Below are 24,022 nucleotides of genomic sequence, written 5' to 3' on the forward strand. Positions count from 1 at the left end.
GCTGGCAACGCAATCCATTAAGAAGGAAGGAGATACCTCTGAAGAGCTCATTTAACCATACTTAGGATATGGTATTCTGGATTCCATCCTTTCCAAAGGGTACTTTTGAGATCTTAGTTCATTTGAAGTGGTGAGGCAGATATTAATGAGAAACCAAAATAAATATAAATACTGATAAGTATTTGAGTTATACCTGGCACTTGGTGACTTTATGCATGCTCTTGCATTATTTTCTTGGCAATAATATAGAAGCAATTTGTTGCGATGCTTTTTTTTTTTTTTTTTTACTTCATAGCCAGCTTGAACCCTGGGATTTCATGTTTTCCATTGAAACATAGATCTGGTTTTGCTTAGCCTTTTGAGCAGAGCCAAGGTTGGTGGGATTTTGTCCCTTTCCTGGTCTAAGCACAGATAACTGATGAAATCCACAGGAACAAAGAATCACATTTGTTGCAAGAGCAATTTCTCGCACTCTTTCTCTTTTGCTCAGGCTGTCAAGAGGCTTTCTGTTGATCGCTATCTTGTAAAGGACTTTGCCTTTTGGCACTGAGGATGAATGGGTGCATGTTGAATATTCTCTCCGAGGATCAGCCCCATTTACTTCTTATCACACACAATCTGCACCCCCATATCTTTTCAGCTTTTTATGGTGTGCATTCATTATCTTGCTTTTCCTTCCCCTTATGTTCAATGATATTGATTCTCAGAGACTGCCCGTAGAAGTCTGCTGTTTTCTTGGTGAGGTTTTTTTCAGAAGTGGTTGGCTAAAGGGTGAAAGTGGCTGGCCCAAGGTCACCCAACTTGCTTTGTGCTTAAGGCAGGATTAGAACTCACAGTCACCCAGTTTCTAACCTAATGTCTTAATCATTACAACCAGCTGGCTCTCAGTCTTGCTTTAACTGATTTTTTTACACCCTCTAATCTCTTAAATAAGGCCCATGCATGTGAATGAAATCTTCTTTACATGTAGCTGATAAAATAAAATTAAAAAACGAGCTTGCTTTTTCACTCACACTCGCACATTAGCTGATGGCCAGTGTATATCCATTTACAACAGCCCACAAGATTTCTATTCGTTCAGAAACACAAGGGACTAGAAGCACCAGATGACAATTCTCTTCTTTTCTTGGCAGAGGGACAATGATGTCCTTTCATCGTGAGCTGTGAATTCTGTTGGATGGATCAGATGGATCATACATCATGTCTTCCTTCGCTTAACCACCGGGCCCGATAGGTTGTCCACCCACTTGGATTCTTATTTGTTTGGGAATCAGTAAATATTTGAGCCAACCTGGCTTGGATCTTGCCTTGCCAACCGCAGTCATCAAACTCAGTGGCAGCAGCCAAGGCCAAGAAGAAGTAACTGGCTGCATCTTGCTCATCCTGAGAATAAAAGGAAAGAGATAAAAAGTAAAGCACTGGAAGGTTCTTCCAGTCAAGGCTGAAAACATGGTAGGGATCAAAAGAAAAATGGCTTAAGAAAGAAAAAAAAACTTTTCAACACTTGGAACCTTAAATGGCTTTTACAACTCTGTGTTATGACTCCCCACCACACTCCCCTCCCAAAAAACAACTTTATAACAGAGAAATCTTGAAACTAGCACAACCCTGTACTTCAAGCAATTTTTTCCCCGTTTGGATTATAATGAGGCAAAATGTGGCAAGCAGCCATCCCAGTTCATCACTTATGCAGAGCAAATGAACGCAGATTTGATTGCTTGAAATAGCAATTAATTAATTTCATACAGACTAAGAACAATTAATATGTATGAAATAATGCAATATGTATGAAGGGACATGTGAGGAGCTACTGAAGGGACATGGTGGGGCTACTGAAAATCATATCCAAAGCAAGGGTATTTAGAAAGGGAGTGGCAACTGCAGAACAAAATAAGGAGAGCATCAAAAGTAGAGGACAGCAGGATGGCATATCATAAATCACAGCTGACAGCCTGCAACCCAAGCCACATGTAGTCCTTCCAAGCAGTGTGTGAAGCTTCCAGAGCCCTTCCAAATTAGAGCATATCAGATCTGGACTGAAAAACCTCAGGTAACTAAACATGGCAGAAAAAAGATTCAGAGAATTCTAGGCTTTTATTGACATTTAGTAATTCCTTGGAGATATTTACATTCTGGCTCTGGTTGCTGTACTCTAAAGTGCAACGAAATGGCTATTTTAATTTGAAAGAAGATGAGGAATTATTGAATGTATGAGAAAGGTTCACAGTAGTTCAACTTAACTGAAATGGAATAAAGTAAAATTTAGCTTTTATCCTCGCTTTGAAGCATATCCCTTTGATTGATTTGTCATTCAAGGGCCAAAGTCTGGACATTAGCCTGAAACAAATAGTATATCCCTTTTGTAAACTGAAAAAGTATTAACTGAACAAAGTGACTTGGAGGTCCAGAAAATGGAATAGTTGCTGACACTGCAGCAAAAAAAAAATTACACTAATTCAATATTTTCACAAGATTCTGAATATTTTCATTGTTAAGTGCAAAGTAAATCAAACCAGAGCATCTTTACTAAAATGCAACAGGTCAGACATCACAGATGCTATATTTCACCTTTAATTTGTGGAGAGTGAGATCTCCCAGTCGGTAGTAAACCTTAGAATAATATATGGCTTCTTGAGCCCCTTGCAATTCTGGTGAATGCAAAGAAAGCGTCCTCAAGTAGCAGTCTTCAGCCATCTCATACATTTGCAGAAGGTAATACACAGTTGCCAGCCGATGAAAGGCAACCAATTCTTGCAAATGATCTCCTGGAACGAGAACATGGCATAAATAACTATTTGGCCATTGTAAAGGCTGCAGGATTTGCAACTCTCCCCTTCCTCCTAGACCCGTGAAAGACCATGTACTTCAATCCCCGAGCAGCACCATTTCAACTGCTTCCTGCCCAGTTCCTAAGATTTGGGAAGACTGCACCGTGTTCCCCTGCCACCACCTTTTTGCTCCCCCAGACGTTAATGGCAGTGCCAATCCCACATGCTGAAAAAGTTTTGCAGTAACAACCATAATAATAAATGCAAACAATTGTTTTATTTATGCATGTTCCTAATGTCATAAAATCAATGGCAATTCAATATGATAGGGAAGACATGCCAATTTCATGTGGTAGGCATTAAACACTCCATTACTGCAATCTTGAAAAATATGTATACAGTGTTTCCATAGACACAATCGTTCTCAGCGGAAATGAAAAAAAAAAATTGAAGAGCAGATTCCTTGCTTGAAACACGATAATGTAGACTATTAAATTTCACTGTGATGAAATTAGACATGCCGTCTTCAAAAGCTCGTGCCTTGTTGCTCCAAGGTGAGCAGTTACACAACAAAATGAAGACTGTGAAAATGATAAGGATATGTGAAATAATCCATTTGATAGAAACACATTCCATTTGCTTTCAGTTAAGAATTTCTAGGCTATTGGTTGCAATATCATTGTCAACAAAATATTGTGTCCAAAAATCAAGCAATGTCTTGTACAACACCGACTGAGTCATCTCTGACTGGGACATCAGCAGCCTTTATCTGAGGAAGGATAAATTTATCTGGCAATTCTTTCCCAGTGGTTGTGAATTCATAAAATCTGCGAAGAGCTACTTCTTTGATTTTGAATGACGTATAATAAATGCCCACTTACCTTTGTACTTTTTTAAAACATTTACTGAGGCCAACTTGAATATTTTAAATTGACTTGGGTGACACCACCTTCTAAGAGATGTATAGTGGTTATTTTCTGTACTCACAAATTATTGACAATTTTCAGAATATGACTTAGGTATTCTTGTGTTATAAACCTTGATTCCTTCCTACCTACATCCACGCTGAGTCTGACTGCCAAGGTAGCAAATTCCAAAGCGTTTTCATAATTGCGGAGCCCAATTTGGAGTTCAGCTAGCTTGTTGAACACTCTCAATTCCGTTGTTGTGTCTCTCAGTTTCCTGGCCAAAGGTATAGCTCCTCCCTGGCAAAAACACCAAACGATTTGTCATGGTGGTTTCATAACTTTCTACTCTCCATCCTCCTGCTGCAGCCCAACCAAGAGTCCCTCAGAGAGGTCACACAAAGCAAAGAAGACCTGACCATGCGTACAGTCTCTTTGATAATCATTTGCCAAAGCATCATTTTCTGATAACTGAAAGGAACGTTATCTCACAGTTTTCAGATTTATAGGTAACCTGAAACACAACATAACTTTTGTCGGCTCTCACTTAACCTTCTCTTGAACTTTAGATGAACCTGAGATCATTTTGCTTTTTGTTTCCTTGTTTTGTGCAACTGGATGGCTGCCCATTTGGCTTTTGCCTAGAAACAGGTTTAAGTCTATTAATTCAGCAAAACTAAAGCTGTCTGTCACTATAAATTTAACACAGTTTGCACACATTGTTTAATATGAAAGAAAAGGCTACCCGTTGGATCAATCAGACCATTATAGACTTTTAGAAAGTCTACAATTTTTTTTCTAAAAAAAAAAGTTCATTTCTTATTTTTAAAGATGAAAGGGCTATACATTTTCTCTTTGTTTCTTCCTTTTTTTTAAAGCACCACTTCATTAACACTTCGAACACTTAAAAAGAGATGGTAGGGCTTTGTTACTAAAAAGAGGGAAAGAGCACACAAGAAAAAGAAAGAGAACTCCTGCTTACTTTGTACTCAAAGATATTTAAGTAAAGTTCTTAGAGTGCATCCTTCAGTACAGATGGAAGGGATCTTGTAAGGACCACCGTCAAGCTGTCAAATGCCACAGTTGCACTGGACTGCATTTTTACCCTAGCAATCAGCAGCAGCAATCCAGATTTCTAAAACAATGCTTTCCCATTATTATATACTCTGAAGGTATCAGGGATTGAACTAGTGACCTTTTGCAGTCAAATCATATGTTGTATCAGGAGGGCATGAATTAAATAAAAGGATAATATGCAAAGAGCAACAACAAGAAAATTCCTCATCACGATCTTACTTCCACAATTAACAGCCACAACACAGTCAGTGGTCCTCTGACCTTCATTGCCATGCCTAACTATACCCCCAGATTCCAGTGTGCTTATTTTCAGCCAGCAATATTAGCATGTAGAGGCACAGAAGGAATCACTGGAGTAGATTGGTGGTTCCCCCCCTCCCCCAGTGATTTCTGTCTGATGTTCATCTCATTTTCCACTTTCTACTTCTGCACAGTTTCTTTCCATCAATGTTGGAACCACCCAGTATTGGCAACCTCTAGAGATGTTGATACAAATATATCTTGTAGTTGGTACCCTGTAATATTCCACTGCCTTGTGCCTGTTCTTGATTCCATTGAAGAAGACATCTCCTGCCTCTTCGTATAATTCCATGGCCAGGTGCAGCTCTTTGGGTTTCAGTGCTGTCTCTATGGATGCCTGAAAAGGGGAACCAGTGAGGTTAACAGCTGAGGCAATAGGATCATGGAAAAAGGCTGAATGTTTGCTCAAAACAACTCAGGACACTTCAACTTAGCTGCATCCATTTAAAGACTCTTATACATAACAAAATACAGAACCCTTCATGACATTTTCTTTTTTATTTCCATTGCAGAGACTTCATAACTCTGAAGGAAAAAGTGGAAAGTAGGTACAAAAAATTTAAACATCTCTCCATGCAGAGAGATTTCCATTGCTTGGTGATATGTACCCTCTTATTTTACTTCATACTGTAGCATTCAGTTCTCCTTTTTTGTAATTTGATGTTCGTCACTCTAATGCTCTTCTACTCAAACCCCCCCCTTACGTTTCAGTACCAAATCTCTGAAATCACCACACTACGAATCCAAATGTTGCTTATGAATCTAAATTCTGCACCCACAAATGAAAGTCATAGGTTTTCAGTGTTAAATATTATATAACCCGATATTAAATATTAATATTTAATATGACCTAATATTAAGATAAGTGTGCAATATGTAACTGCATCTTTCGTTTAAAGCTTAGAGCACAAAACATGCATATGGGCAATGCAGAAGATCTGTGATTCAGCCAAGATCCAGTCTATATGTAATAGCTAGAGAAGGATATTTACTGCCATGGTTGGTGATGCCTTATATTGTTAGACACTGACTCAGCATCCTCATGTGCCAGACACAGATGAAAACTCACATTTTATAAAGAATGATCTAGGTTATCCAATGATTGAAATCACACTTTTGCAATAATCTTTTACAAAGTGGTTGGGTAAAAAGCTACAACTAGTAAAAAAAGAACAGAAAAATACCAACTTAGAAACCAAACTTTTTTATGTACCTGTAAATACATTTCCACAAGTTCATTCTCTTGCATTTGATAATAGAGCTTACCAGCCTGTAACCAGGCCTGGGCTGTTTTAATATTTTCCTCCAGGTCAATAAATATTCTTAGGCTCTGCTTGGTAGAATCCAATGCCTGTTTCAAAGATCTGTTGGAATTACATGTATTTCATTATTAGTGAAACTCATGAATAGTTAAAAGAAACCACCTCATTTTGAGCCACTCTATAAAACGTCGCTTACAAGAAACTGCATTCTGACCTTCACACAGGCTGAATTCTTTCCTTTGGTCTTAAATCCAATGGAGAAATTATTTTAAGCAGATGAACCTTTAAATTCATCCTTAAATAAGTCCTTGTTCTAAAGATATCACTCTTAATGGAAGACACATTCAAGAGATTTAAAAAACAATAAGGAAGAAGGTTACTTCCTTTTATTTTAATTATACAGCTTAAAAATCATGTTACAAAGAGATAGTTTTCCAAGATTTTGGATAGCATGAGAAACCCTAGCAAATATAACATGGCAAACAGCTTCCTTCAGGCATAACATCTTGAAGGAAGGTAAGAAGCAAGAAGAAAACAATCCACACCCTTTATTTCAGGGGTCTTCAGACTTGGCCCTTTTATGATTTGTGGTCTTCAACTCCCAGAATTCCTCAGCCAGGCATGCCTGGCTGAGGAATTCTGGGAGTTGAAGTCCACAAGTCATAAAAGGGCCAAGTTTGAAGACCCCTGCTTTAGTTTGTTTGCCATATTCATTTCCCTCTTCCTCAAAAAATTTCAAGCACCATCGTTTTTATTATCTTCCATTCATACCAACTCTTGTGTGGCATATATTCAGAACAGTGCATGCATTCATTCAAGGGGCATGGTCATATGCCACTGACCTCTTTGTGCTTCTTTATGTGACCGGTGAGTCTTTAAAGCTAGAGAATTCTCGCTGTTGCCTTGGCTGAAGGATATAGGCAGTGCTACTCCTTCTGCTAACCTTTCCTCAAAGGTTAAGCTTTAGATTACAGAGCAACTGCCAGGCAGCCTTTCAAGTGAACCAGTGACAATCTTCAGAGATCAAGAAGGTAGGCCAGCATTTCTCAGCCTTGGCAACTTTACCATATGTGGACTTCAACTCTTAGAATTCCTCAGCCAGCTGGAGAATTCTGGGAGTTGACGTACACACATCTTAAAGATACAAGATTAAGAAACACTAGGGTAGACACATCTTTAGATCCATGGGGTACCTCCATCTCTGAAACGAATGTGCTGTTTGCATCCAAAGTCAACAATGGCTACGCTAGCAACGTGTAATCTTTTATTCTAGTGAATTCATTAAAATTACTCACCTCTCATTCTCTCTCCAAGCCATCCAGAATAGGATATGCTTAAAACCTTGCCTCTGACTTCCTGCAAAAGTAAGATTTCTAACGTCCCTCTCCCCTTTTGTAGTTACGTCAACATTGCCTAGTTGGGAAGAAGCCTACTGCTTTGGGGAAAATGGGGAAATATGCCTTTGAAACGGGTAATTAGAAACAACTTTGATATTTATAAGTAGGTAATTGGGAAAAGGAATAACCTTGAGAAAGAGAAGGAAGAACTGCTATGAAGACAGTGGTCAGATAAAAGAAATCTGGGTCTGGACAGATCTGTAATCTGAGTAAGCATTTCAGATAAAACTCTCCCTAGTTCTCAGGAACATTTTGAGCACCAGGGACCGGTTCCTTGGAGAGAGGTTTTTCTGCAGACCGGAGGGGGCATGGTTTCATGTACTGCCTGCATCCCACAGATGGGGCTTTGCTTGTTTGCATGGACCGGTTTCTGGCATGGACCGGTTTCTCTCCATGGTGCTGGTCCATGGAGCGGGGGTTGGGGACCCCTGCTCAGGAAGATAACTAAAAGAGGGGGAAAGTACATTCAGACTTGCAAGATTCTGTTACTGTAAATTTGTAATAAAAGTAGTATTAGTATATATGTCAGGTTTCCAAGACTGGTCTACCTTGGAGGGCAGATAAAGTACATTGATTGCCAGTCAGAAACAATGGGAGGAGATTAGAACTTAATATTGTTTTTATTGAATTCTTTTCCTTTTTGTATTTTTTATTCTTTTCTCTTTTTCCCTTTGCTCTTTTCTTTCTTTTATATAATTATGTGCATTTATTTTTAGAACAATGACAAATAGCAATGTTATCAATATTAATCTTTAGAATGTTATAGAGCTTTTAACTTTTTTCTTGAGATAATATATGGAATCTAGGTCTATAGATTTAATTAACAAGTTAATGAAATATTGAGTTAATGAACCTTAAATTTTATAATTATCAATCTTTCTTTGCTGATATTTATTTATTCCCCCTATTTTTCCTACATTTTTTTTTCTTATGTAGCTACTTATTCTATTGTCTAAATGTTTCAAACAAATTCTTTATTAAAAGAAAAAACAAAGGAAAAGGTGGCAACTTGAAGCAAGTGAACCACTATGGAAAACCTAGCTTGAAATATCTGGTGATGTATACATTTCTCTCCTGTGCATGCACACACTCTTCTTTGTATCCTGGTTATTGTATGTAGGTCCAGTGCTTTTCTTTCAGCCATTTGTAACATGGCATATTAATATGATTACACTTGTTAAGAAATGAGCTCTGAGCTGAATTCACAGTAAATACATTGACATTCTGCATCTGGGTGAAGAATTGTTTCTAAACCCCCCTCCCTTTTTTTTTTTAAAGCAAGGAAGTCTGTGTACTTATTTTCTTTTTTCCTCTTTCCTTATATTCAAGATATCTCTCTCATCTGTATTTATCTGGCAGGTGAACATATATAATAATAATAATAATAATAATAATAATAATAATAATAATAATAATAATAATAATAATAATAATAATAATAATAATAAAGTTGGAAGGGACCTTGGAGGTCATCTAGTCCAACCCCCTGCTCAGGCAGGAAACCCTATACCATTTCAGACAAATGGTCGTCCAGTCTCTTCTTAAAAACTTCCAGTGTTGGAGCATTCACCACTTCTGGAGGCAGGTTGTTCCACTGGTTAATTGTTCTAACTGTCAGGAAGTTTCTCCTTAGTTCTAGGTTGCTTCTCTCTTTGATTAGTTTCCACCCGTTGCTTCTTGTCCTGCCTTCAGGCGCTTTGGAGAATAGCTTGACTCCCTCTTCTTTGGGGCAGCCCCTGAGATATTGGAACACTGCTATCATGTCCCCCCTCATCCTTCTCTTCATTAAACTGTAAAACTTTGTAAAATATGACTGATGAAGTGACTTCTGGCTTACCAAGAGAAAACATGCTTTGCTTTAAAGTGTCACAGATATTAATCCATGCTGATTTTCCCAGAGACCAAGACAACTGAACACAAGAGAATGTTTCATTCTTCCTACATAATACATGTACAGTAAACTAATAATATCAAATGAGTATTATTAAGATTTTTCCCCTTCTCTCTAAAATGTTCAAAGCATCTGATATTAAAATCAATGGCAGAGAATACATTAAAAACTAATGAACCTTTTTGAAAAGACTGAATTTTTTGCTTTATGATCTAGTGTTCAATGGATTATGAACAGTGGAACTCATGCCATTTGGGCTTAAAGACAACAATATTCTAGAATTTCATGCTTTAAATATTATTGTTTTTCACTTGAGAATGATAAAAGGAAGGAGAATATTTGTAGCTCAGGGGTTGACATGAGGGGCCCTTGGTGCTCTCTGAGCTTGCTTGTTTTCTTGCAGACGTTTCATTACCCTAACTAGGTAACATCATCATAACCAGGGCTTTTTTTCAGCCGGAACGCGGCGGAACCGCGTTCCGGCACCTTTTTCCGGGCCGGCCGCACCGGAAATAGCCCCTCCCACACCGGAAATAGCCCCTCCCAAATTTTACTTGCATTCCTGTTCTCTAAAGGGGCGGTCCTAGGGTTTGATGAGGGCGTGGCCAGGTTTGAGTTCCGCCACCTTTTCTCCGAGAAAAAAAGCCCTGATCATAACATAACATCAGGTAACATGATGTTACCTAGTTAGGGTAATGAAAGGTCTGCAAGAAAACAAGCAAGCTCAGAGAGCACCAATGATAAAAGGAAATTGCTTTAATAACAAAATCCAATGAAACTAAAATACTGTTCAAAATATTGTAACACTTTTAGTTCCAGTCATTATTTCAACATTTAACAGGGAACATGAATGCTGACTCACCTGGGTGTTTGTAAACTTTGGTAGAGCTGGCTGAGGACCTGTAGAAGGTGACCTTCTTTTTCTCTGTCCTGGAGATGCCGAGCTAGGAGAACGTGGTGCTCGTGGTATAGAATGGAGGCTCTGATGTCAGGATGCACTTTACTATAGAAATGGCAGAGGGACTCAGTGACATGAAGTTGACCTACATGGCATCAGGTAGGATAAAGATTTTTTTTTTAAAAATTGCCAAATAAATAACACACTTGACTTGACATGAACAATTTCCCCTAAAAATAAGTACTCACTTATCACATTTTGAGTCTTCAAGGCAATGGCCAAGGCCATCTCATAAAAGATGATGACTTCTTCTGCCTTACACCTCACTAGCTTGGACTGAGCCACCCATAACAAAATGTGCACTAGTTCCATCTGTGTATCATCACCATCCTGGAGTTCAAAATACAGCTGAATGGCCCGGAGAAAATAGTACTCGCCTAAATAGTAAGCCCCCAAAGATGTGACCAGGCAACCAAAGTTGGCTAAGGCAATGGCTTGGTTACGCTGATTTCCATTTTCCTGGGCTTTCTTCAAGGCCCATAAGTAGTTCTCTGCTGCCTTTTGCACCTGCCCTTCTCTTGTAAGGGCAATGGCTAAAAGATTGTGAACGACCCCATCTTGTGTGACACTGTCTGTCTGCCGCAGAGAACACAGGAGGTATTGCATGATCTCTGAGGTCTTTTCTGGTAGGCTGTTCAAAATAAACAACCACCCCAAAGAAAGGGATGCTTCAAATGCTTCTTCTTCACCCATCACTTTACCAAGGGCAACGGCTTGGTTGGAGTAATGCACAGCCTTTTCTAGCATGCCATATTTGAGGTACAGTTTGGATAAAAGTGCACACAAGGCTTTTTCAGTAGATAGAGTCCCAGCTTCGTGGGAGAAGGACAACCCACAATGCAGATAGAAGCAAGCCAATGCTGAGATGCTGTTGTTGCTTTTCTCTTGGACTTTCAAGAGTTTAGAGGTGTTTGCAAGGATGAATCCCGCTCTCCAAATGGGTGTGAAGCCACCTTTTATATTGCTGGGGGAGACCATCCTGGCAGCTGCTAAAGCTACATGGGGCACATACTTTTTTCCATACAGATAGGCAAGAAAAGGCATTGTATCTAAAGGAAATGCACTGCTAGCCTGGCTGGTAAGCTGTGCATTCAGAAACTGCAAACGTTCTGCAAAAGGAAGGACCTCATCATATTTGCCCAGGTGCAAGAAGAGTCTGACAATGAGGAAGCAGGACCGAATCTCCATTGTTGTGTTGCCTACAGCAATGGCTTCTCTCAGGATATACATCATAACCTCTAGTTCAGTCTCAGAACTGAAGCAGTGTCCAGACATGCAGGCCAGAAGTGTCATCCCTTTCCCAATCACGGATAAGAACTTTTGCTTCATCTTTTGTTTTAGATAAATGGCAGCAAGGTTTGCATGTAATGAGGTAAGTAGAAGTAGATCTTCAAACCCCTTGTCCATAATATTCATGGCTTCCTCAAAGTAGACTCGTGCTTGGGAGAACTTGGCCTTCCTGACACAGAGGCGGCCCAAAAGATAACATATCCGAATATGAGCCCAAGCAAGGTGGCCCCTCTTAGCCCAGTTCCTGGATGTCTCCAGATATATGACTAACTCCTCTTCATTGGTGAAACCATAGAAGGTAGAACTGAGGAAGGAAAAGGAGAGGTCATAGAGACTTTGGAAATGAGGCACATAGCTTTCTTGATTGAGGAAAGTCAGTATAGGATCAAACACATCACAGTCTTCCATATGCCCAGCATTTAGATCAATAAAGAACTTGGGGTCATCAAGGTCATCTGGCTCTGGCAGAAGTAAATGTTCAAGGGTGAAAGGTGAAGATTCAACCACTGGAGTTGACTTCTCAGAATCAGTATGAGTAAATAAACTGTTATAAGATTGCTTCCCCCAATTTTCAGATATCCAACCAGTCTTATGTCCATGTACAGCAGCATCTGAAAATGATTAATAAAGCACAACAATATGATTCCTTTTATGGTAATACATTTCAGGGGGAAAAAAACATTCCATTTTCCCTTTCAACCATACTCACCTGATGGTCTTTGTGGATACATTGCAATAGGTTCAAAGCCATCTGTGTAATCAAGAAAAAGGAAAGAAATATGCAAGATCAAAAGTCAAACTTCAAACTTGGCATTATAACAAAAAACTTAAGTTGCTTCATTCAAAGCATACACAAGAAAAAAATGAAGTCCAATATTAGCTTGGGAAGGAAGAAACAAGGAAAGAATAAGATGAGTGTAAGGGATATAAAGCTACAGTATATGACTGTACTACAATGAAGGGAGAGTATACTGTAAGTTCTGAATTAGGTCAACTTATTCATTTTCTACATTGAAAATGTCATTAGAAATAATAGAAAATTCTGTTCATTCCTATTGTTCAACTGCCCTTTGATGTGGCAGAGTACGGACACACTTTGGAGATATTGCAAATTCAGTTCCAGATTATCACAATAAAGCACATATTGCAATAAAATGAATCACACAATTGTTTTGCTTTCCCATTGCATATAAAAGTTATATTTTACACTCTATGTAGTCCATTTAGTGTGCAATAGCATTAGGTCTAAAAAATAGTACATGCCTTAATTAAAAACTTTTTTATGGCCAAAATGATTAATAATAATGAAAAAGTTTGAAATATTATGTCAATTACTAAAATAGGACACAAAGACATGAAGTGAGCAAATGTTGGAAAAATGGTGCCAGCAGATTTGTTCACTGCAAGGTTGCTGCAAACTTTCTATTTGAATTTTTTAAAAGGCAGTATCTGGAAAGCATAATAAAGTGAAGTGGAAGAAAATATACTATTCCTATGTGACTGTTAATGCAAATTAACAGGTGATAAATAAACATGAATTGGGTGTGGGGCATAAAACCTGAGGAGCAAGGAGCTGTTATCAGGTACATGGGCATATACTCAGATCACATTTGGAGAAAGAGAATTTAGTGAAGGGGCCTTCAAACTTGGCAACTTTAAGACTTGTGGACTTCAACTCCCAGAATTCCTCAGCCAGAATTCCTCCCATTCTGGGAGTTGAAGTCCACAAGTCTTAAAGTTGCCAGGTTTGAAGAACCCTGATTTAGTGCCTTGGTTATATTACATCTCATCCTCCTGCTATTATGTCTACTAAGAACTAAAGCTTATAGAGATTAACATGACATCAAACTATTTCCTGAGTATTTTTCAAAGATAATATTCTATCAAAAGATGAATAGTATAAAGATAGGGAGCAGCAGAAAATCTGGGAACAAGAAATAAGACATTAGAAAGAGACAATATCCAGAGATATGGAAACATACCAAGTCTATATACAGAGGTGATGTCTGTCTGTGCCCATTCATTAAGAAGATTACTGTAATATACCTCATTGTCATTACATGGAGCCTGGAGGAAGGCAGAAATTTCTTCTTCACTGAAGAACACTGGGCTCTTTCTCCTGTGTTGGGGAAGAAAAGGCAGAGAATGACCAGCCAGTCCTGAATATTTTTTATGTTCCCAGAGCCCACTTATCTTTACGATGGTGTTGAATATCTGTAGCTCGGGTGTAGGATGAAGGTGGAGGTTCGTTCTCTGAGCTTGTGGGTTGGTTTCTGAATGTTTCGATACTGACATCCCCTAAACCAGAGGTCCCCAACCTTTTGGGTACCAGGGACCGGTGCCATGGAGAAAGGTTCTTCCACGGACCAGAGGGGGTGAGGTTTTGAATACTGCCTGCATCCTGAGGATGGAGCTTTGCTTGTTTGTGCGGCCCGCTTGCTGGCATTCTGTGGACCGGTACTGGTCCATGGACCGGGGATTGGGGACCCCTGCCCTAAACTCCCCTGAAGATATTACCTAGCCTAGTAACGAAACATTCAGAAACCAACCCACAAGCTTGGAGCCCTAACCACCACCCTCACCACTTACCTTTTTCCTGCTGTAAAATGCAGAAAGAAAAATCCAGATCCTGCAATCTAATATTAGACTAGAAGAATTCAAGCACAAACCCCCACTCATTCCCAAAACTAAGCAATGATCTTGCATTAAGCATTTAATGATACTTAATAAAACCAACCCCATAGGGTCATTGCTGAAAAAATATAATGGAAGGATAAATGGGTACACTGAATGTGGAAAATGTATAGAAAGCAAGCTATTTGATTGACATCCCGAGTTATGTTTTTAAAAAGGCCCTTGAAAACATCTCAGCTATGTCTTGTTCTGCAGTTCAAGGTCCATTTTTTTTCTTCCTATGGCAAGGAAGCATCACTTAACAAGTAAGTATAGGATGGATTTAAACACACACACACACACACACTAAAGTCATTCAAAACCTTCTCTGATCAGGATTAGTTAAAACTATGAAGTTTTAACAAATGCAACCAAAGGAAAAATATATTAGAAGTATACATGGAGAGACACAAGTATTGTATCCATTATTCAACATAGCTGTTCAGAATGACATTTATACAGATGAAAGTATTGATTAGGGAACATGTCGTTAACATAGATGATTGATTTGAATCCATTTATTTTTTACTGTAGCATTTCTCAAAGGTGTTTGCTGTTGTGTCACTTTTTCAGAAATTTTCTCATATTTTTTAAAAACTATAGAACCTATAAAAATATACCTTAGGTCTTTATACGTTTTTTTTAGTTTTCCATATTTCTGCAATAACAACAGGAACTGAACTGATTTCTTACATTATATTAATGCATATACAAGGAGAATACAAACAATAAACCAATAAAAGGAACTTTTATGGAATACTAGTTGGTAAATTCTCCATATTTTCAGCCAAGAGGACTGAGTAATTGAGGGCTGATACTACTGATATAATAGGTGCCAATTTTCATATCAAGGTGCCAATTATACAAATACACAAGTGTTTGGAGGTGGCAACCATGGCACAGTTTATATATTTGTTATATTGTTATATTGTTCATTGTACTATATACTATATACAATTAACTAGTGGAGCAACTTGCCTTCAGAAGTTGGGGTGCTTCATCACTGGAGGTTTTTAAGAAAAGACTAAACAATGATTTATTTGAAATGGTATAGGGTCTCCTGTTTGAGCAGGAGTTTGGACTAGAAGACCTCCAAGATCCCTTCCAGCTCTATTCTGATTGATTGATTGATTGATTGATTGATTGATTGATGATACTTGCATCAGATGATGTGGCCCAAGTACTGAGTGATAGCCTCCTTTCATGTCACATATCATGTCACACATCATTCTCCCTTTGTGTATCATTGCTATACGAAAACAGTCTAAAGAGATTACAACTAAATAGACCATTTATCAGACCTATGAACTGTTTTCCTTTTGGATGATACACGGAAATAAATGTAAAGGCACAAAAAGTTCCAATGGCATTTATCAAATCCAAAATTATCTTCCCAGCTTTAATTTTTTTTAAAAAAAATTGTCATGTTTAGTTTTATATATAAATGTTAAAATTCCTTTGCTATTAAATGAATCAGATATATAGCATTCTTCACAGGCTTCACTGATTATACTTAGATATTTTATGTAAAATGTAAGTTTCTGGTTTCAGTCATTTAGCGTGCAATTCAATGGCCACTTATCTGGAAGTAAATCTCATTGGAAGATACATAGGTTTAGGCATTTACAATCCATAAAAACTGACAAAGAAATATAACACAAAAGGAAGACTCCTTTCAAGGCATTAGCAAAGTTACCATCTTGTGGAAGACAATAACGACACCTTGTGGCCACCACAATTTCACACGACTGCAAAGTTTTTGCAGACAACAAGACATTAACTCAAAAAAATAAATTTGCACTTGGTAGAAATGTATTCTCATTTGTCTTCGGCACTAATGCCACACGTAAGTATTTATTTATTTATGTTTGTTTCTTTGTTTGTTTTTATTAGCCGCCCGACTCCAGTGGAAGTAATAAGAAATAAAATCATAGTATCTACTCAATAAATGGTGTTAAAAAACCCTGGCCTTAGCACGAAGCATGACTTGGGACTATTGCAAATCTATCTAGATTGTGGTTAAAGTCTACTTTTCCTGCATTTTAATTTAATCTGTTTTAAAAGTAACTTCAAAGTCATAGGGAGAGAAGAGAGGAAGAATTCACTGCAGATGAATAACCTCTCACAATATCCTGGTGCTCTGCATAAGCTAAGGCAAAAGTGGAAGCAGAGCCAGTTTATTAAATGAAAGGGTGTAAGTCGAGGGACCTATATTATAATAAAGAAGGCCCCTGTGATCGAATTCTACTCATAGATATCTCTTAAGACTCTTGGTGTGTCCTCTCTAAGGGTAATGTTCCAAGAATTTTACAACAGTCACATGAAAGGCATATCCTCTCCACTCAGGTAAAACTGAGCCAAATGGGCATTATCTAAATTATTTTAACATTGATGCAGAATAACTGAGGAAGAGCATCCTTTAGTTCAGCATCATTATTGGTTTGCATTCTGAATTGTTTATGAGTCCTTACCTTACTTTAGATAAAAGCATCCCATCCCTCTCCCATCTGCTTGTTTTCCATTGACTGGACAAAGAACTACACTTGAGATTTTATAAAAGAGGGGGAAGGATAACTATTTAATAGGCACATGATCAATTGGAACTGATCTTGGAAAACCAAGTATGGCAGACTTAGCATTTGAATTAGAGAGAACCATGAATATTTTGTTTTAATTTTGCCTTGCTGTCATTGTTGACTCCTGGTGACTGACTGAATCTCAATCCCTGCTGTTTTTTTTATAAGATTTTTTGCAAGTGGTTTCCATTCCTAAAGCTGTGAGAGAATGACTTGGTTCAAGGTTGCCTAGCTGGACGAGGAAGGACTAAAACTCAGGGTCTTCTAGTTTCTAGCCCTAGCTCAACCAAGAAATAACAGGGTTGTAATCTAGACTGGAAAGTAAACAAAGAAATGAAAAGTGTCTTAAAGAAGGCAATGGAAAACTATTTCTGTATTTATTGTTAAATAAAATGTTTTGAGGTATTGAACTATTGAACTATTAATGAAGCCATTAATAGTTGAGCTCTGTACCATTGTAATACATTTCTTGCCCTACTCTTTTGCTTGCCAGTTTTATTCTGTGTCCCATTGTGGTCAAATTAAATATTATTTAGAATTTTACATAACAGTTCAAGAAAGATGTTTTCAAAGGGGGCTTGTCATATAGGCTCAGGCAACATTCTGGAAATAAACTTCACTAAACAAAACCCCACTCATTTATCTAAAAACATTGTCTTATAATTGTCTCAACTGAAAGTTCCCTGAGATAGATTTGCCAAGTTCTTTTGCTTTTTTCTGCCTACCTATCAGGAACCACCAACCCACAACATACTTTCCTCAGTGTCCATAAAATGATTTCCATATTCTGCATCTTGTATCCAAGTATTCAAATTACTCCTCAGCCTATCTTTGCCTGGCCTGTACCTATTTACCTCTGTCAGAGCACTATGACTAGCTCTGCCAAAATAAATCTATACCAATGTTCTGAAAAAAGATATTCCAAAGCTATTAAAAAAGTTATAAACCTTTGGGCAAAAAACAAACTGCCCAAAATTAATGGAAATAACTTCATTTGTAGGAAGCATTTCGATTCTGACCAGCACAAGGTTGAGTCAGTCTTTCATCCTTCCAAGGTCAGTAAAATGAGGATCCAGATTGTTGGGGGGCAATATGCTGACACTGTAAATTGCTCAGAAAAGGCTGTAAAGCACTATGGAGCAGTATATTAGTCTAAGTGCTAAGTGCTATTAATTATTAGCTAAGAGTTGGTTTCCATTTTTAAATTATACTAACTGACGTACAACAATGTTGCTTTGTCACTTTTTCCTGATGAATCTTCAGGTTTATCAGCTTGTGTAACTCATGCATGGAGGCTATTGCAATTAAATGACACAAATTTTGCATACTTTGTGTTTTTTTATCTATTACCTGAGGCTTCCTAAAATAAAGATTCTGTTGGATTTACGTATTGTTAATTTGGGCTTAGCACATGGTCACTTAGCTACAGTACAGTTGCCTGTGAAACAGTGTTTGGATAATATCTCGAGATATGAATCTAGCCACCTGGGACTTCCTCAACAAAGAAGCATATAATAAACACAATGTGTAATTCCTATACATGAAACTGAAACCTCTTCTAATATTGTCCCAATGTTTACCAGAATATTCTTATTATATCATAGGTAACACTTATCACAACCTCAGACAAGCTTGTTTATAGATGATGTAAGAACAACTGGGAGAAAAAGGGCATACGTTTTAATAAAATGCTGAATATTCTAAAGGAGAGTTTAATAAAGTTGGTGGAAATGGCTATAATGCTTAAGATAGCACTTAGCACTTAGACATATACCATTCCATAGTGCTTTATAGCCCTCTCTAAGCGGTTTACAGAGTCAGCATATTGCCCCCAACAATCTGGGTCCTCATTTTACTGACCTTGAAAGGATGGTCAGTAAACCTTGAGCCGGTGAGAAGAAGTAGTTAAAAAACGATAACAAAAAAACCCACAAAACTCAAATCATAAATCTGGATTGCTTGATGCCGCACAGCTTTGGGAGCAGGGAAAAATTCCAATCCATAGAGAAAGAGAACTCAGTCTTCCTCTGACTACTTCTGCCACAACAATCAAGGAAAAATTGAGACCACGTGAAAGGTTCTGTTTTTTGTTTTTCTTTAATTTTTATCATATGGTTTGAACAAGTAATATTTATTTTTTACCCAGGATTCTATGCACACTTTTTTCATCTTAAATATAAAAGCTTGGATCATGCCATGTTTCAACTAAATCAGCGGTTCTCAACCTATGGGTCGCGACCCCATTTGGGGTCGATCGACCATTTCACGGGGGTCGCCAAGCAAGGCTGTCCGCCATTTTTTCCCCTTTTCCGGCGGGTGCCTTACCTCCCTTGGGCTGGGCCAGCTGGTGGTCGGCCTGCTCCGTCTCTGCTGCTTGCCAGCTATGCCTCGGCCGGCACAGGGGGCAGAACCACGCATGCGTGGCGCTCCCGGGCAGGGAAAGTCCTCGACTTATGACCGGTTGGGTAGTCCTCGACTTACGACCAGTTTAGTCCTCGACTTACGACCGGTTGGGGGTCGCGGCATTAAAAAGGTTGAGAACCACTGAACTAGATGATCTGAAGGTCATGAATTCTGCCTTGGTTTCCACCTATGTTTTTTATTTTTATATAAGCACACACACACACATCATACTTACATTGATTCATAACTCTCAAGCTGCACTGATTTGGTCTGGACAAAGCCAATTATCCCGCTAGTTGTGGATTTCCCTATAAACCAACGGAGGCCCGGAATGAGAAAGCCGATCACCTCTAGGATATCCCCTTTGCAGTAACTCAATTCATCCCAGCTTTTTCCTCTGTGATCTTCAGTAGCTGTGCATCTCCCTTGGCCTGAAAAATAGAATGAGCAGGCTGAACAATTGTATTATTCTCTCACAGCAGCACCATGGCTAGAGGCAGTGGAGGGTGTGTGTGTGTGCAAACGAAGCATGATAACAAAAACTCTTTGTATTCCATGACATTTTTGTTTTCTTCGGTAGCTGAGGCTTCACAGACAAGCCTAGTCTGTTTAAAAAAAAACAAAACACCAGGCAGTTATTTATTCTACAGACATATAAGAAGCTCTGAAGACATTTCAATTTGTTACAGGGGGTTTTGTGGGTGGGAGGGGAACAGCCACTGACAAAAAATATTTGCCCTACATCAAACTAATGGAAACTAATCAAGGAGAGAAGCAACCTAGAACTAAGGAAAAACTTCCTGACAGTTAGAACAATTAACCAGTGGAACAACCTGCCTCCAGAAGCGGTGAATGCTCCAACACTGGAAGTTTTTAAGAAGAGACTGGACAGCCATTTGTCCGAAATGGGGTTAGCACTTTTCTTTTGCTTTCAAAATTTGAATTGTTTTTATTTTTTTTAAATAAATATACAGAGAGAGAGAGAGACATGTTTGTGTATTTGTGGAAGTGTGTGTGTATATATAAATTCATACAGTACATGCATACACATGCACACGCATGCACGCACTCACATACACATTGAGAACAAATGGCGTAGTTCTAAGCTTGAAAGTCCTATGAATGTGGCAGATAGACAGCAAGTGAAATAAAAAGGGAGGTGTTCAATTAATGATTTTTAAGCAAACTGATCTTGAGTTTTATTACACTCACCAATCTGCAAAGAGTCAGGCCCATTGATTTCTTTGGATATGCCACAACTGATTGGATAGTTCTTCAAAAACCACCTGCAAATGCAAACAGCTATGAACAAATTGCTTCTCTGAGGGAAATATATGGTTGATGATGTCCAGGTAAGAGATAATTAGTTGCTAGATCTGCTCTATGGCATCAGAGTCTTTGCATGCCTTCTCTTTTATAATTCATTCATGGAATCCATGATCCAACGATATGGTGGTAATAATAATAATAGCAATAGTTTAGATGCCTATCTTAAAAGAGTATTACACAAATAAAACACAAATCAAGATTCTGGAGATAAAATATAGATACAAATACCAGGATCAGTGTTTTCAAAATATCTGACTTATGGAGACAGTTGATCTTGGTACTAGGGAGAATGCTTTTCAGACAAAATTACATCCCCAACGCCTACACTTAAAAAAAGGCAGGCAGCAGATGATAGGAATAATGGTCAGAGAGATATTCACAGTCAAGGAAGCCAATGCAAATCTAGAGAAGATTGTCTAGGCATAAGGTAATGTTCTGTAGAAAGAATATTGATCTGAACCTCCAATATAGTTTGTGCGTACATTTTGACAGACCCAATTTTTAAAAAAAGCAGAAAAAGGAAATCTTTCTGTTTTAAAAAGCTTGTCAGCACTCTTAAATCTAGCACGCTAAATCTTCATTTGGCAAATATGACATGAACAGTTATGAATATCTGAAGAGCCAAAAAAAATCTCCATTAAACAAACATACGTCTTTGTATACAAACCAAATTTGCAAACTATTCTAATGAGAACATTACTGCAAACGTTATAAGTGAATTAGAGGTTGAAAATAAGATTTTAAGTACACATGACAAACAGCAGCCAATTTTAATCTAAAGTTAGAAAATGATATTTTGCTTGAGGTAGCACAAGTGAACTCAGCATGTAGTCACAGTACAACAGTTGGATGTAGACAGGGCAACAGACAATCTACTTACTGGTAAAATGGATGGGGCAACGGCTCTATAGTTGTGACAGATATCAGACCCCTCTGATCGGTCAACAGTGATGTCCCTTCCCACTTGGTTTCATGTCCAATGTCTTTCACATGGACTAATTCATTCTTGAGGAGTTTTAAATCCTCCTCCTCCTCCTCCTCTTCTTCTTCTTCTGCAAGGATGGTGAGTGTTGCTCTGGCAAAAAAGCTGCCTATTTACCGAAAGAAGAGAAGAGAAAGAAACAATGTGACTTCTGCAAATAGTGGGGCAGTATCTACTTTCCTAAGAACGCTTGCACATTTTTAGATCTCTAAAAAGTTCTATTCCAGGTCATTTCAATTTCCATGTAAATACCAGGAATAGTTTTTTTTCCCCTGTCATGGTGCTGCAAAGATGAAACTATCTGCTATCATAGGATTCCCCCCCAAAAAAGATCTCAGAGGCTTTCTTCATTGTAAGAATATTTCATATAGTTCAACATCACTTTAAAGACAATTATTTAATGGTTCAAATTCTTTTCTCCCCACTGTAGTCTAATATGGAGACAGTTCAATGTTTCCCAATAGTTTAAAATGCTTTTTTACATGGAAAAAAAGGAAGGAAGGAAGGAAGGAAGGAAGGAAGGAAGGAAGGAAGGAAGGAAGGAAGGAAGGAAGGAAGGAAGGAAGGAAGGAAGGAAGGAAGAGGAAAAAAGAAGTAGAAAGAAAATTACATTACAGAAGATATCTGCAATGAAACACTTTGTTTCAGCTGAAGGAAATTATTTATATACATTTATCTCCTCCACACTTTGTCTAGCCATAGCTCAGGATTAGTACCAGACAGTTCTCTGCTGTTGGAAGGGTCCTCTAAGATTGGAAGTAAATGTGCAGATATTACCTGTTACCAGAATAAGTTTTAGAGATATTTGAACATGCATAGACTCAGCCTCCAATCCAATATTTTCTTGCATATCTTTCTCCCACATCCTTCTTCCTCATCATGTTGGAGACCTACTTTACAGTGAAACAGCATTACACCATCGGATTTTTTGGATTCTGACTCAGGATCCTTACCTTCCTGCAGCAGAAGACCCAGATACATGGTGGCCATGCAGTCCTCATCAACAGTGACAGTGATCTCAGTATCATCTACCTGAGCACAGTTCAACCAGTACTCAGGAGTGAAGAGAAGTTGTTCCAGGCAGCAACCCACATATCCTATTTCATCATACCAAAGGAAGAACGAAAATCTGTAACGTGCTTTCCCCAAAGGCCAAAGCTGTATTCATTTATTATCTCAGACCAATGTTTAACTCAAATTATCAGCCATTCTATAGAGCAGGGCTCCCCAACCCCCGATCCATGGACTAGCAAAGGGCCATGGCATGCCAGAAACTGGTCTGCGCAAACAAGCAAAGCCCCATCCGCGGGATGCACACAGTACGTGAAACCATGCCCCCACTGGGCCGCTGAAAATCCTCTCTCCACAGAAGTGGTCCCTGATGCCCAAAAGGTTGGGGACCTCTGCTATAGAGTCACATTAACAACAGAGAACGTGCTTTTCCAGTGCCTGTATTACAGAGACGTTTGTAGCATATTAAACTAGTCTTTGAAAAGAAAATTAGAAGTGGTTCGTGTTTTGCCCTGAAGTTCTGCCTTAATATTATGGCCAATATATTTTATGTTCCCACAACTGCCCTTCTGATGAAAGGCCAGTCATTCCTCAGTGGAGTGTGATTTACCAAGTGCCAAATAAGTGGAAAACTTCCAGATTTCTTCTACAGTTCTGAAGGAGAGCAGAAAGCGATTCTCCTGTGCCTGGATGCATACCAGCCTGGCTGACAGCTCCTGCAAAAAGACAGAAAAGGACAAGATTTAAATATCGTAAAAGGTTAGCATGTGCCTTATCATACTTTTTGCAAATTATAGGCATGACATTTGGAACTTGGAAATTTAGACAAGGTGTGAGTTACCCTGGGATAATGAAATCTAATCAGGAATTAAGGATTCATTCTTAAATATGGGTCTAAAATAAGGTACAGAGTGAAGCCTAATCAGATCCATGTGCTAGCCAGCTGTATCTTCTTCAAAATATGACAACCCATTCTCCTATTTTTCCATCATCCCTATTCCCAAAACACAGCATTTTGCAAGTCAGTCCATTGAATATGATCTCTTGGTTGGTTTTTGCCCAAACAGCTTATATTTCCTTCAGTTTTGTCCTGCATCCAAAACCCTGGGTCTCTTCCAAGGTTTTTTTTACTACCACTAGAGATCGGTACTGTAGGAATGAGTGTGCTATACATAATAATAATAATAATAATAATAATAA

At 38.4% G+C, this 24,022-nt stretch overlaps 1 protein-coding gene across 1 annotated transcript in view; it reads right to left on the bottom strand.

Annotated features, from left to right (window-relative positions):
- Positions 1-298: 298 nt before the first annotated feature.
- SH3TC2 (SH3 domain and tetratricopeptide repeats 2) overlaps positions 299-24,022 on the bottom strand; it is a 26,890-nt gene continuing 3,166 nt past the window's right edge. Inside the window, exons 3-16 of the mRNA XM_015827948.1 lie at positions 23,433-23,538; positions 22,765-22,908; positions 21,710-21,920; positions 20,713-20,786; positions 19,736-19,931; positions 13,831-13,967; positions 12,558-12,599; positions 10,747-12,459; positions 10,463-10,643; positions 6,264-6,414; positions 5,265-5,387; positions 3,823-3,973; positions 2,569-2,765; positions 299-1,383 (exon numbers count right to left, since the gene is read on the bottom strand). Coding sequence (XP_015683434.1) covers positions 1,192-1,383; positions 2,569-2,765; positions 3,823-3,973; positions 5,265-5,387; positions 6,264-6,414; positions 10,463-10,643; positions 10,747-12,459; positions 12,558-12,599; positions 13,831-13,967; positions 19,736-19,931; positions 20,713-20,786; positions 21,710-21,920; positions 22,765-22,908; positions 23,433-23,538 — 3,618 coding nt within the window. The 3' untranslated portion in view covers positions 299-1,191. The remainder of the gene's footprint in view (positions 1,384-2,568; positions 2,766-3,822; positions 3,974-5,264; positions 5,388-6,263; positions 6,415-10,462; positions 10,644-10,746; positions 12,460-12,557; positions 12,600-13,830; positions 13,968-19,735; positions 19,932-20,712; positions 20,787-21,709; positions 21,921-22,764; positions 22,909-23,432; positions 23,539-24,022) is intronic.

The sequence above is a fragment of the Protobothrops mucrosquamatus genome, unplaced genomic scaffold (genome assembly GCF_001527695.2).
Source record: "Protobothrops mucrosquamatus isolate PMUCROS unplaced genomic scaffold, P.Mucros_1.0 scaffold4097, whole genome shotgun sequence".
NCBI lineage: Eukaryota > Metazoa > Chordata > Lepidosauria > Squamata > Viperidae > Protobothrops > Protobothrops mucrosquamatus.